Source organism: Mus musculus, chromosome 2 (genome assembly GCF_000001635.26).
Source record: "Mus musculus strain C57BL/6J chromosome 2, GRCm38.p6 C57BL/6J".
Lineage (NCBI taxonomy): Eukaryota > Metazoa > Chordata > Mammalia > Rodentia > Muridae > Mus > Mus musculus.
In genome coordinates this window covers 13438333-13453432 of record NC_000068.7, presented here as the reverse complement: position 1 = coordinate 13453432, position 15100 = coordinate 13438333, and the positions used below count along the sequence as shown (strand labels likewise).

At 38.6% G+C, this 15100-nt stretch overlaps 1 protein-coding gene across 1 annotated transcript in view; it reads left to right on the top strand.

Moving 5' to 3' along the window:
• Positions 1 to 15100, top strand: part of Cubn (cubilin (intrinsic factor-cobalamin receptor)) — a 215539-nt gene that overhangs the window by 38444 nt on the left and 161995 nt on the right. Inside the window, exons 18-22 of the mRNA NM_001081084.2 lie at positions 6343 to 6487; positions 7287 to 7465; positions 8347 to 8512; positions 8962 to 9178; positions 12888 to 13018. Of these exons, the coding sequence (NP_001074553.1) occupies positions 6343 to 6487; positions 7287 to 7465; positions 8347 to 8512; positions 8962 to 9178; positions 12888 to 13018 (838 nt within the window). The remainder of the gene's footprint in view (positions 1 to 6342; positions 6488 to 7286; positions 7466 to 8346; positions 8513 to 8961; positions 9179 to 12887; positions 13019 to 15100) is intronic.

Here is a 15100-nt window from a genome sequence, read left to right as displayed (position 1 = left end):
ATGGTGAACGTTTCCCCCCCACACTGTCAACATCTGCACACAGGGCATAGGAAGGCTTTGAGCCTCATCCCAGGGGAAAGCTTTGATATTTTCTCGTGGGTCTGAGGCTAAGGTCCTTGGCATGGCCACTTCCATATCAACACCACACAATCACTCAGAACTTTACTCACCCGGGCCTCCTCCACTCCCCACAGACATGGAAATAATCTTATATTTATGATAAAAAATTAAAAATGTATTATACATGTGAGAAATATACTATGAAAGAAATGTATAGAGCTCTTGACTTGAATCCTATTATGACTGGTTGGAAATGGCTCCCCTGGGGACAGTACTTAGTGGGTATATGGTTGAGCAGTTGGCAACAGAAATATTAAAACAAACAAACAAACAAACAAACAAACAAACAAAAAACCAAGGGTGCCAGGTACAGTGGCCAACACAGTCCCAGAGGCTGAATAAGGTAGACATAGGATAAACCAAAGCCAAAACAAAAGAAATAAAATCCAAACAAACATAAAACCAGACTAATGTGACTAGAATCACAAAGACAGAAAGAAACCAGTAAGGGAAGTGCTAAGCTCTTGTCTCCATATATAACGATAAAGAGATGAAGAGGTTGGGGTGTCTTCTGAGAGCCTGAGGTTATTATCAGTCTCTTAGCATTGTGCCCACCCCAGTGAGTGGCCACGACAGCACATCCACGATGAGAATGGGAAGGAGAAGAGAGAGGATTGCATGCTGAGCTTGTAATCAGGAGAGAAGATACTTCTGGAAAAAAAAATAGATCACATTTTCTTGATCTTAAAAAGTTCATTTAAAAATCAAGTAATATCATTATTACTCAGACACTGCCTGTTATCTCTCATCATCTATCCCCTGCATGCTATTCTCTCATTTGGGGTGATGCTACAGTCCTTTCCTCTCTTGCCCCGATTAGCCTAACACAGTGTCTAAGATCAGGTCTCTCTGCTATTGTGTTATCCGTCAGCCTGCAATTCAATTCACAGGGAGTATGACTTCACAGTTCATACATTGAACGTTACCATACGGCCAGGCTCTCTTTTCCACCCTGGTATCGTCCAAACCTCCTTGTCTCAGAATATTTGATTTGCTTTGAGTTAAGATTTCATACTTAAATGGATTTTAGAGTCTGGAGTGTAAAAACAAATCTGGGTAGTTAGCACACAGAAAGACACATGCGAGCATTAAGCCAAGGCTTTGAGACCTGATCTATTCCACATGTCAAAGCCTCTTGCTCACTCAGCTCTGCAGTTCACATTTAAAATTTCGTGTGAACTGTGTTTTGCAGCCCAGTTAATCTTAGCTATCTGTACAGGAAATAGTTCCTTTACAAGAACTCAGGGTTTAATGAGTACTTTTTCTTTAGGAGCTAGTTCAACCTCTAAATGCCATTTGCAATACTTCATAAGCCTGAGTTATTCGTTATATCCTGGGGCTCTGGGTTTGTAATACTCAGCATTTACAAAATGAATAAATAAATCCTAGAGAGACAGTCAGCAGTGCTCACTTGCTAAGGAACTAACCTTGCAAGCACGAGGGCCTGAGTTTAATTCCTAACCCATGTGCAGGAACATGTTTGTAATCCCAGTGCCTGGGATATTTAGGACAGGAGGCTCCCTAAGGTCATCCAGACTATCGCAGTTTGTGAGCTCCAGGCCAATTAGAAACTTCGTCTCAAAGGAGGCAGATGGCATTTTTTCAGGATGACACACTAAGGGCCCCTTGGCTTCTACATGTGTGTGCCCCCTCACACACGTGTGTACCCTAACATAAATGTGCACCTGTACAAACACAAGCACCCACACTTATACAGTGAAACAAACTAAATCCTGGAGAAACCCGAGCCTCGTTCACACAACACTGGTGTTTTGCACCAGGACCTGTAGTTCCTTTGCAAATGTGACCACCAAATTGGTGAATTTACTGTACTCCCTCTGCAAGGGACCATTGTGTGATATCCATGACTTCTTAAAAGAAGGGAAACTTGGTTACTACAAACCCGGTTTCAATATTAGTTATCTTTCTCTAGGTTGTTTTATGGTAAGCAATTAATAATGTTCCCCAGGCAAATCAAAAGTGATAACAAGCAAAATCCACCTCATGGTTCATTTGTGTGTTTATTTCCTACCCCTGTCAACATGTTGTTTTGGAATCTGTTCTGCTTGAGGCTCTGTTGATATGGCTTTGGCTTTGTAGGACCCAGACTCCTGATTTCTCAAGAGGAAAAGCAAAGAATGTTTGAGTCACCCACTGACAGTCAAGGCCTCTATGTACACAGGTTCATCACGGCTACTCACATTCCTCAAGGCTGAGCAATTGCTGTGGCAAAGCCCATAGTCAATGGGAAGGATAAGTGTTCATGTTCCATCGGGAGGCATGGCAAGTCACATGACAGAGAATAGATATTCAATCCTCTCACATAAAAGCAGTCAGTAATTACGAAGTATGAGATAGTCTATTCTAGCTTCCAAGCACAAAGAAAAGAGATTTCTTTTGGGTGAGAGTACAAATTTACAAGTGCTTAGTCATTAAGTACAAGTGAATTTGGGATCAGTTCAAGCAGTTGATAAATTTTATTCCAGTATCTCTCTTTAAAATGTGATGGTTAAAGTACTGCTGTGCCTGAGGTCCAGAGAGAATACAGGCTTTCAGAATTAATAAGGTTTCCTTCCACAAAGAGAAATACAGCCAAAATCAATTGTACCTTCCAGGACTAGTGCCCTTGAGGCCTGAAAGCCTCTCTCATAACATCTGGATGGCAGCTGCATTCCCTTGCTAACGTCCTTGAGCTTCATTAATCAGGACCCAGGGGACCGGCCACTTCACCTAGCTCCAATGCTGCCTGGCTGTTTTTCTTCCTTCTTGTCATCTTCTAATGGACTAATAGAAATGAGAGACAATGATTGTAGAAGAAGCAAATAGAACCCAGGGGATGAGAGCAGGGTACCATATTACTCGAGTTTCCTGTGTTCTAGTCTTCGGGAGCAGCAGTATGTATGCTGCCTCTGTTAAAGACTGAATTGAAGATTGTGCACTCTCACGTTAATTGATCAACAGGAATGTATCAAATGCTATAAATGCCTGTTTACAGGCTTTGTTTTGCTTGTCTTTTGGTTTGGTTTGGTTTGGTCTGGTCTGGTTTGGTTTGGTTTGGTTTGGTTTGGTTTGGTTTGGTTTGGTTTGGTTTGGTTTGGTTTTGTGAGATACTAAAGGGACACTTTCTTGTCCCTCTGAAACTTGCTTTTCAGTCAAGTAGCATAACTTGACTTAAGAATAAGAAATTCGTGTTGCAGATGTCAAGAGCTTAGACTAAGGAACTGGTATGAGCCTGACTCAGTGGAGTGGCATGCGATTCTCTCACATGGCTGACCTTTTAAAATAGCTTCCGTTCTTACCTTTGCAGAACATCCTTGCGTATGGATCCACATGCAAGTCTGTCTGCATCTTAGACGCTCTTATAGGTTTAATGCCCATAATATATTACTGACAAGCATCCTTCTTGAACTTTGTACTTCTACTAGTTTTGGATGAGAGGAACAATGTCACAATATCCCACCAATCTTTCCCTTACTAGCTACTGCCTTTAACCTAAATAATTCTTAATGACCTTGGACTAAAGACATGTCTCCTGAGTATTCCATAATTCTTTGCATGTATCCGTCTTAGAGCACTCCATAATTTCCTGCAAGTGTTCAGAGCACTTTTCTACTATCAGATTGCTGTGTGTCATTATTTTACTATTTTGAAATGAAGTTCATCTATATAGATTTCCATGCACTGTATTAAAACATTGTTATGAGTAAACTTAAGTCAACAAAATAAATAACATTTATTCCAATATGTGAGAGACCTGGGCAAGCCCCAGCTTGAGATAAAACACAGTCAGCTGTTCTTCCCCCAAAACTGCCAGGATTTCTCCACAATAAATGTACACTGATGAAAACAGTATTTTTTTTTTCACTTGTGTTCCACTGATTGTCCTGGAAAACCATGAATATTTAAAATTCCCAAAAGTACCTTGTTTAATACCTAAACATGGACAACATTTTGTGCTTCAGAGCAATGAGTGAAAATCACACAGGGTGTCAGGGAACCCTTGGGAATGACCATCACATGTCAGACTCTCTAATGAGGTGATTCTTGTTTGTTTGAAGACAGGGTTTTCCTGTGTAGACCTGGCTATGGTGGAACTCGGTTTATATAGACCATCACAAATGTGGAGATGCTCCTGTTTCTGCCTCCCAAGGGCTGGGATTAAAGTCATGTGCCACCAATGCCCCGCTCTATACTAGTCATGCTCCACCAACATCAGAATAATAGATAAAACCAAACAAAAACAAAAATAAAGTTTCCCAGATTCCTAATTGTGGTACTCACTGAGCCGCAGTGTTAAGTGACAGGACTGAGACCTGCTCACGAGTTTCTGTGAGCACTGACGGTCCCACGGGGCTCCTAGCAGCACAGGGCTGCTTAGTTAGCAATACCTTGATAATGCTAATTGAGAGTAGATTAATATTGGGGCTACTCTGCCCTCTAGAATAATTTTATGAAGCTAGAGTCTCATGTATACTCTTTAAACAATTCTCAGCTGTGGAGAGTCTCTAGTGTTTCACCTTTTCAAATGTCAGAAATATCAAGAGCTCTTCTCAAGTCAATATTTTATTACCAGAAATCTTGGGAAATTTCACTGCCGTCTCACATATTCCTTCCCATCTCATTAGCTAGGCTTAGATGGAATAACTTGTTAAGATTATGAAGGCAGCGAGCTTGTGACAGATGGGGACATAAGGGGCCCACTCACACAGGTCGTGGCCACTGAACTGAAAGGTGTGGAGTGTTGCCTTAAACCAATTGATTGTATTGGAATAGTTTGTTTCTCTTCTCTCTTCCATACTCTTGCTTTAATATTCATTACATGTATTTATTTATTTGTTTCATTGTGACGGTGGTAGGAGTTGTACTATGGCAGACAGGTGGGAACCAGAGAACAACTTACAGAAATCAGTTTTCTCCATCTACCATATCAGTCCTGGGGGTCCATCTCCAGCCATCAGCTTTGGCCTTTACCCACCGAACCTGTCCATTAGGTTTTAATCAATCAGGAATGCCAACAGGTGTTTTATCACTTGAGCTATTATGTTGTTTGGTATATTAGGCTAGCAATAGTGTGCACATTTAGTTTTCTAGAACTTTGTTTAGGATTCTGTATATATATAAGTAAGGGAAATTGATTCATGGTTTTAATTTTACTTATGTTGGGATTTGATAGTAGAGAATTGTGCCGTGCTTGAGGCCTTATACATGGGGAATTATCTAGTTCTTAAAAGGGCAGAAGACTTAGCAAATGCACACTATTCTCTCTGAGTGCTTCCCTCTCAGGGGAAGCAGGCGGAGAAGCTACCCAGCAATCCTCTGTTTTATCCATGGAGCAGTCATTCCCGTTTTCCTCTTCTTCACATCCTTTTACTGATTTATATAATTTTATTAAAATAGTTTATCTTGAGCATTCAAATACATAGACAAACAATTGTATACAGGATTGCATTTAATTAATTGCATGTTTCTTAGACTGTGTGTTTGTGACTTGTTTATAAATTTTTTTATTTTGTATACTTAGCAGGCATATATTTTAATTTTCTTATTAGATTTGTCTAAAATTTGCCTTTGGTATCCCCATTCCCAACTCTCCTTTAAAAATCTGTTCTTCAGTACATTTATGATTCTACTTTCTATTTTAATAATGAGGTTTAAATCTTAGCTTTTAATTTTTAATGGTTTTATTCTGTTTTTAGCAGATTCTCTCTCGCCCTTCTCTCTTTCCTCTCTCTCTCTCTCTCTCTCTCTCTCTCTCTCTCTCTCTCTCCCTTTCTCTCTCTCCTCCTCCTCCTCTTCCTCTTCTCCCTTGTTCGATGACCTTCCTATCATTTTAAAATGTTTTTGGTAATGAACTGAGTTTATTCCTTGGATTGCAAATTCACTTAAACTTTCATTTCTTGATATGCTGTATTTTTGGTTTTTGTTGATTGGGCAAATTGTCTGCAGTTACAGATTTATGGCCTCGTTGATGTTATGGAAATTAAGACATTTTAAGAATCACATAGTTACAGGCTGTATTGACTTAAGATTGTCATCAACATTTGATACCAGTTGTTTGTATTAAAACGGACCCACTGACTACTTCTAAATATAATATACACACTACTAAATTAAACTTGTATTTGTTTTGCTTGTGCTATTGACCAGTCTCCAAACACTACTACATCTACCAAAGTGACTTTCTAATTAGCAATACAAATCTTTCTTTAATTTTCTGCTTAGGTTGGAGACCATGAGAGCCTGCTTCGAAAGATCTGTGGCAATGAAACCTTGTTCCCCATTAGATCAATTTCTAATAATGTCTGGATCAGACTGAGAATAGACGCTTTAGTCCAGAAGGCTAGTTTCAGAGCTGACTATCAAGTTGGTAAGGAAACTTCTGCTTGTGTATGTGTGTGTGTGTTTCTGTGTGTATGTGTCTGTGTGTGTATGCATGTGTGTACACCATGTGATGATAGAGGCCAGGGTGTTGGTGTTTTATCTCTTCTTCATTTCCTTTCCACCTTATTGAGACAGAGTCCCTCACTGAACATTGAACTCTACGATCCAGCTGGATTTGCTGGCCAGTGAGCTCTAGGGAGCCATCTAGCTCTGTGCTTTCAGCCCCCACGCCCAGGGCTGGCATTGCAGACACACACTGTTGTACCCAGCTTCGTGGGTGCTTGAGAACAGAATGCAAGCATATACAACGAGCACTTTATTGACTGAATCATGTTCTCATCCCTATCTATTTTTAAAATTATCTTATTATTTTACACGAATGGACTCTTTGCATACATGAATGTCTGGGCACAGCATATGTATGCCATGCTCTCAGAGACCAAAAGAACTGTCAGGTTCCTTGAGACTGGATATACAGCTGGTTGTGAGTTGACTTATGGGTGCTGGGAATCAAACCTAGATCCTCTGGAAGAGCATCCAGGGCTTTTAACTCCTCAGCCACCTCTCTAGCCCCCTAACCATCCCTTCCTACTTGGTTTTTAAATGTCAAATTCACACACTATTCTAACATTTTAATTTGAGTTATTCTATGTTCTTGAATGGCAGGAAAAATAGTCCCACAAAAGTGTCATATTCTGCTGGTTTTTTAGACAGATTTGTAATGAAATTGAGGTCAAGAATTCTTTATTTCTGAGCTAACGTGGTTATCATTTTTCTATTTACAGCTTGTGGGGGTGAATTAAGAGGAGAAGGAGTCATTCGTTCACCTTTCTATCCTAATGCATATGCTGGACGAAGAACCTGTAGGTGGACCATCTCCCAACCCCCAAGAGAAGTTGTTCTTCTTAACTTCACCGACTTTCAGATTGGAAGTTCTTCTTCCTGTGATACAGATTACATTGAGGTAAGAGTGAAAGACCACTGCATTATTCCTAAAGGAACTATATACATTTATGTGAAAAGGACTTGTACAGATCAAATATAGACATAAAATTTCCTAGCATAATGCTACTTAATAGAATTCAGTATATATATATATATATATATATATATATATATATATGTGTGTGTGTGTGTGTGTGTGTGTGTGTGTGTGTGTGTATGTGTGTGTACATATATATATACATACATATACATATATATGTGTGTGTATATGCACATATATACATATATGTGTGTATATAGACATATATATGCATACATATGTATGTATGTGTGTATACATACATATATACACACATACATATATATATATATATCATGATGAAAGCAGATTTATACTAATGTATGTAGATTAATATGTCCTAAAATTCATTGAACATTACAGTACAAAATAGAACAGTATCAGTAAAGTAAAAAATAACATTATCACTTAGTGGAATGCACAAAAAGCATGTGACAGAATCTACATGCATCTTATAATAAAAACAGTCAATAAAAGAACTCTCTTACTTTGATAAGAGGCACAAAAGCTGCCAAGATGCCATGGTACACAGTGATAGAGGTACCACATGCTTTGCCTCAGTGACTGGTTGGTAGACAGCCTTGTCATTGCCACACTTCTGCTCAGTATTGTACCGGAAATTCTAACTAGGGCCATTATACAAGTGTAAAATATACCCTAACTGGAAAGCAAGAAATAAAACTTGTTCTGCTCGTGGCCCCAAAGAAGAATGATCTACACGCCCTCCACAGTTACCGGCTGCCATGAGCCTCACCACAGGCAGCAATTTTCCAAATGGGTATTTAACAAAAATTAACTTGGCTGTATCTATTTTTCCTTAGATTGGTCCCAGCTCTGTCTTGGGATCTCCTGGAAATGAGAAGTTTTGTGGCACAAACATACCATCATTTATAACATCTGTATACAATGTTCTTTATGTTACATTTGTGAAAAGTTCTTCTATGGAAAATCGTGGCTTCATGGCTATGTTCAGCAGTGAGAAGTTAGGTAGGAGCATGTTTCTCTCTCTCCTTTTATGCTGCTATCAGAATAAATGGACAGTTGTACAGGGATGTTTATGTGTGTAAGGCTCTAGGTTCAATCCCTACCTCCGGAAATAAAAGTTCCTTACAATAAAGAAATTATATAAAAGTCGATGTTTTCCCTGAAAAATTATCAAGTACACTTAAAAAAAGACTATACTTTCAACAAATACTTAACAATAGTTATTGCATACCTATTAACAAAAGAAACTAAGTTATTATAAGTCACATAAAAGAATAGCATTCTCTCTTTGCACGTTTAATCAATGATAAGCACATTTTATTTTGGAGCCTGTGCAGATTAACATTAACTGTTGTCACAATGATTATTGCTTTTATTTTGGGACTCATGTAACTCATTTATTAACTTCTGTGATGATGATGATTGTTTTATTATTACTAATTATTACTCAGAATGTGGAAAAGTTCTCACAGAATCTACTGGAATCATTGAAAGTCCTGGTCATCCAAATGTCTACCCAAGCGGTGTAAATTGTACCTGGCATATAGTAGTCCAACGCGGCCAACTGATTCGTTTGGTATTCAGCTCCTTTTACCTGGAGTTTCATTACAACTGCGCAAATGACTACCTGGAAGTTTATGACACTATTGCTCAGACGTCTCTTGGGAGGTGAGAATGTTTGTCTTTTTATGCTGAACTTTGATTGTATAGTGTTTATATTTTTGTACATAGATGAACAGAGACTATAATGCACTTAAATCATTTTATGTCCAGTTTATTTTACTTTATAAATTAGCAACATATTTTGACCTTACATACCATTATATTTTGAAGTAAATAAAGTGCATAGAATAGTAAGGTCGGCCTTACTGATGAATAGTATACATGATTTAGTATAGTCACGATTTCATGGGCAATAACACAAAATATCCACCTGGTGCACATTTTTTAAACAAGCAGTATGACTTCGACTATAGTTACCTTGCTATGTAATAGATATCTCAGAATTTCTTCTCCTTTGTATCTTGAATTACCTGTCTTTTACCAACACCTTTCCTTCTTTACCCCTCCCCCAATTACTCTAGGTGCTGGTAAAACCATTCATTACATTCCCTACAACTTTAGAATCATATATCAGTGAGATCATGTGGTACTTCTGATTCTGTATCTGGCTTATTTAACTTAATAATCATGCCCTCCAAGTTTACCTATTTTGTTCTGCATGGCAAGATTTTATTCTTTATAATATAGTGTTCTATGGTATTTATATCAACACCACATCTTCTTTATTCATTCATTCATCTGTGGATGGATACATCTATTGATGTATGTCTTCAGATAGTCTCAGTAGTAAGATCACTTGACCATAAGATAGTTAACATTTTTAATTTTAGAGAACTTCTATATAGCTTTCCACAATGGCTTACTCATATACCCACTAACAATGTATAAGGTTATTTTTTCCCAATATTTCCCAACAATTCCTCTCTCTCTCTTTTGATATATATTTCAACAGTAATAATGGAATGAGATTGTGTTGATGAGTGAGAATCACTCCATTGGCTATGCATATGTTTGAATGCCTGATCCCCGGTTAGTGCAGCTGTAGAGAAGGATTGGGAGGTGTGGGCTTGTTGGAGTAGATGTGGCCTTGTTGGAGGAGAGATGTCACTAGGAGTAAGCACTGAGGTTTCCAAAGCCTACTCCAGCCGCAGTCTTACCCAGCCTGCTGGCTGCTGATCAGGCTGTAAAGCCCCAAACTAGCACTCTAGTGCCATACTGTCTGCTTCCTGCAATGTTGATAATGGACTAGCCCTCTGAAACTGTGATGAAGGCCTCAATTAAATGCTTTCTTTTATCAGAGTTGTGTTGATCATGGAATCTCTTCACAGCAACAGAACAGTGACGAAGACAGTGATAGTGTATCATTGTGCTCTTGATTTTGCGTCTCATTGTTGATGCATAAATAACACCGGTTTCTCATAGATCCATGATTCATCTCTATGCCTTGTTTGTGATAATTGCCTATTCAGGGCTTTTGTCCATTGTTTTTATCTGAGTATTTGCTTCCTGTTGATAATACTAAGTGATTTGTAGTCTTCATATTTCTTGGGTATTAACTGCTTCTCCATTGTTATGTAGTTTGCCATTAATTCTCGTTCTATGGGCTGAGTCTCCATTCTGCTGTGTTCTTAGCTATGGGGAAGATTTGTATATTGCTAGAATCCTACTTGTCTGTCTTGGCTTGCCTGTGCTTTTGAAGTTGTAGCTATAGAAATCCTTGTCCAGACCAATATCATAAAGTGTTTTCCCTGTGTTCCTCTAGTCTAGTCACTTCATTTTTCACACTTAACACTATTTGAATTGATTTTTATCTCATTGTTTTGTATATGCATGTTTTAGTTTTCATTATTTAGTACCAGATGACTGTGTATAGTCTGTAACTCTATGTTTTGATTTTCCCATGTTTCCCATACCTTCTAGATCTATTTGATAGTTATAATTATTTTAATATCTTTATTCATTCAGTGATTATGTAATTACTTGTTACGTTTTAGCTGCTTATTCTCTCTTATTATGAGTTGTACTTTCTTTCTTTTTATATTTGATAATATTTGATAAGCCGTTCAGAATTTTTAATTTTATGTTTAGGACACCAGCCATTTTATACATTCTTGTAAATATGTATTTGGACTTTGTCCTGGAATGGTGTTAAGTTACTTGAATCCAAGTTGGTCCTTTTCAGTTTCCCTTTTAATTAATTTATTTCCTGTCCTTGAGGTTTTTCCCTTTTCATTTGATATTTAGTGTCTTGAGAAGCTCTTATGTATTTTCCCTAGCGTTTCAGATGTTTGAGTGCAAAGTTAAACCTGGCCTCTATTATTATGTTTGTGTTGAAAGTAGAGGTCCTCTAATTGCTTTTTGAACATTTAAAAATCTATCTATCTATCTATCTATCTATCTATCTATCTATCTATCTATCTATCTATGTATCTATCTATCTATCGTTTACCAGTTTCTTGGCTGTATGTATGTCCCTGGATCATATGCATGGTGCCCACAGAGGCCCGAATCTGATCCCCTGAGCCTGGAGTTTTGGGCAGTTACTACTATCTTCTGTGTAGATGTTGGTACTTGAACCCATATCGTCTAGAAGATCAGCTAGTGCACATAACTGCTGAGCCATCTCTTCAACCTCCTCTGATTGCTTCTCTTTAAAGTCCTCTTGTATCTTCTTTTCTTCTCCTTTATTAGCTTTGTAAGCATTATCTTTTTAAAGTAGTCTCTAAATTTCTTCCCTCGGTCTTTACTGCTCCTCACCTTCTTTTGCTTCTTATCTTAGCCTTCCATCTAAAATTGTCTTTGTCTTTCTTTAAAATAATATATGAGTATCTTTTAACCATGACAAAATGCAGTTTTTGCTGAAGGGAATAAGCTTTAATGATCATGTCCCAATTTAGGATGCAAGACCATGTGTGCACAGTTATTTAATCTGTCTTCTTTCAGTCATATTAAGATGATAACTCTCTGTTATCACTAAAATATTATTCTACATCAAACTTATTTAATTTTCCTGCTTCTCATAGTCAACATTTTAGCTTATTTTTGCTTCCATATTATTTTCCTCTCTTGTTCCAAGCATGCGTTGTCTCTAGATTTCCCTTTTTCTAAGCTCTTCCTCCTACAGGTGTTTCTCCAGATGAAACACCGTGGCACCGTGTGATGTACTATAGCTCTGTTTGGGGGATTATGAGAATAGATTTTCTGAGTAAAGCTTCCTTCGTTCTGAAGGGACAGAGACGTGGTTTCCTGGTCACACTCTTACCTCTTCATACATGAGCTGTTTAAAGACAGCAGACAACTTACGCAGAGGTCACTGTCCAGGCACTGCTCTCAATGCCTAGCTTCAGCGATCTACCTGATCCAGATGTTCAGAATGATGTGAAGTCTACGGAGAAGATGACCCAGACCAATTAAACCATGTGTCCAAAGTCACAGTGCACCTGAGTGGCAGAGCTGTCTAGGGCTCTGCTGGATGGTTTTGGATGCTTTAATGTGGTAGTAAATACAGTAAAGGAACATAATTCCTTTAGCATAGGTCTAGGAAAGAGTTGCTCAGTGCGCTGACAGCAGGTGCCTGCAGTCTGTGCTTCCTGGTCTCAGAACATTTTTCCTGCATGTTAAGGCATTAGGCGTGCCACACAACTCTTCCACTGCGTTTCTGTTATTACTGAAATATACTTGGTTTCAAGGTTGATGTGAAATAGATAACAGCCCATTGTCATTTGTATTATTTTCGTCTTTACATGGCCTATTGTTCAGAATATAAGGTCAAATCTACTAATCTGTGTCTCTCTTCTTTCTTTCTTTGGAACAGATACTGTGGAAAATCCATCCCGCCTTCTCTTACCAGCAGCTCTCATTCAATAAAGCTGATATTCGTGTCTGACTCTGCTCTTGCCCACGAAGGCTTTTCCATAAATTATGAAGCAATTAATGCATCATCAGGTAACATTTCCTCTGCTGCAAAAGATGTTTAATATCTAAAACACACAAATACTTACTTGGAGTAAAGTATAAAGACAAGATCCACCCAATTAAAAATAGGGTAAATCTGTTAGCTAAACTGTGTGCTCCTTTAGGGATTCTGGACCTTAATGTTTATATCAGGGTTAGAAGATGTTTGATACAGAAAAGTAGCATCCAGTGCATAGCTACAGCTGTCACATGTTACCCCTACTTGCCAAGCATTCCACAGCTTGGGGCATTTTTCTGGGCCTGGACATATTCCTCTTGAGAGTCTTTTGTCCAGCCACCTTTGAGGTGTTTATCTTCTTACACCTGTATTCCTAACATAAATATAGAAAGAAAAAAAAATTCTTACTCAAAATCCCTAGCCAGTTTTTCACTTATTTCTCCTCTAGAAATTTTGGTCACTATACTTTAATCCAGGCAAAAGTAGTTCAGCTTCTGTGTTCTGGAAGCATGGCTTTAAACTACAAACTGCGGGAGAACTGTATACATTGATCACTGGTGGGATTCACTCTAGCAGGTGCCCCATTATCTAGCCCAAGCACATGTAGAGGTAAAGCGCAAGGATTTAAAGTATGGTGTGTTGTGCTATGTAACTGACATTTTCACTGAACCTTATTCAAGTGGTTAACAGCCAAAGACCAAAGTGGATGTCTCAGGAAATTACAGTGTATACACAATTTTCTATACTTCTGTAGTTTCATCTCTCTCATATGTTTGGTCCCAAACCACACCAAATATTCGATTTGGAGTAAATCAGTTGAACTCTGTGGAATACAATTTTCTTATCTGTGTAATTAAAAGATAAGATTTAATGATCTTTCAATGTTTTCTGGTTCTAATCTTCTGTGAACACAATTTTAATTTGCTGCATGAATAAACTGCTTATTTCTTAAATAGCATGTAATGTGGGCAGTACCTCCTGAAAATGTCATGGCGTTCTCTGCACTAGTATATAAAAATGAAGCATAGTTCTGTAATGACTGAAATGATTGTGTTATCACTACACTAGCTTGGGAGGCAGTATGAAGGGAAGAGACAGCTAGGAGCCATTAATATAAGCTGGGGATGAGGAGGATAAATTTAAAATTTAATGAAATTGTTCAGAAAGATAAAATTCCTATAAAACTCATCAAAGTAATAGGTCCAGTAGACAGGAAGGGAAACTGATACAGAGAGTAGGGAATGGAATGTGCTCAGTGCTAGCATGTGCTCAGCATGCATGACTAGGTTCAGTTCTTCCCAGTACTTCTAACATAAAAGAGGAAACGGAAGGGAGGAAACCCCAAGGGCTCAAAAAGAAGACACTGAAGGAGCAACTCCAGAGACTCTACCCCTGCTTCCCTGTGTTAGTCATGACTCCAGCCCCTACTTGGTCTAGACAGAGCAGAAATCACAGAAAAGAGAGTGCATCCTTTTCACCACTTGACTGATGACTATGTATCTACCTTTTTTTGAATGAGCTCATAGGACTGGTTAACACAGTCCCACCATTTGAAATAGCAATCAGATGATGAGACCCAGAAAGTCATATGGGTGGCTGGGTTGCATGAGTTGTTGAAGCTGGTCCTGTAGTAAAACTCAGAGCACAGCTGGCTCAGGAGACCAGAATAGAGGTGGTGGTGGTCAGGCAGTTAGCTAATGCTCCCAGGAGCTTGGGTGAAATGAGCTGCTGACTGGAAAGACAGAGGGGAGGACTCTCTTCAGCTAGCGTCTTCTTCTGGCTAATTTCTGTAGACTGAAATCATGTTGGATAAAAGCACCAGAGGACAGGCAATCATTGGCCTGTAAGCTATTTCCTTGTTCCAAAAGAAGTTATTTTTGGAGTAACGATGATGGTTTGGACTGCTGAGGTCTAGTTTCTTACCACAGCCCATGGACATTTCCCTTGACTCTGGCCTGCTTTCATTTAATAGAGTCAAATTTTCCTGATTTGAATCCCGTTACCCTTCTATCTGTAGTTCCTGCAATAAGTCTATGATGTCAGCCTTTAAACATGTGTTTGGGAGTAAGGAGATTGGCTTCTTGTTCATACTCTGACTCCCTCCCTAAGTATTT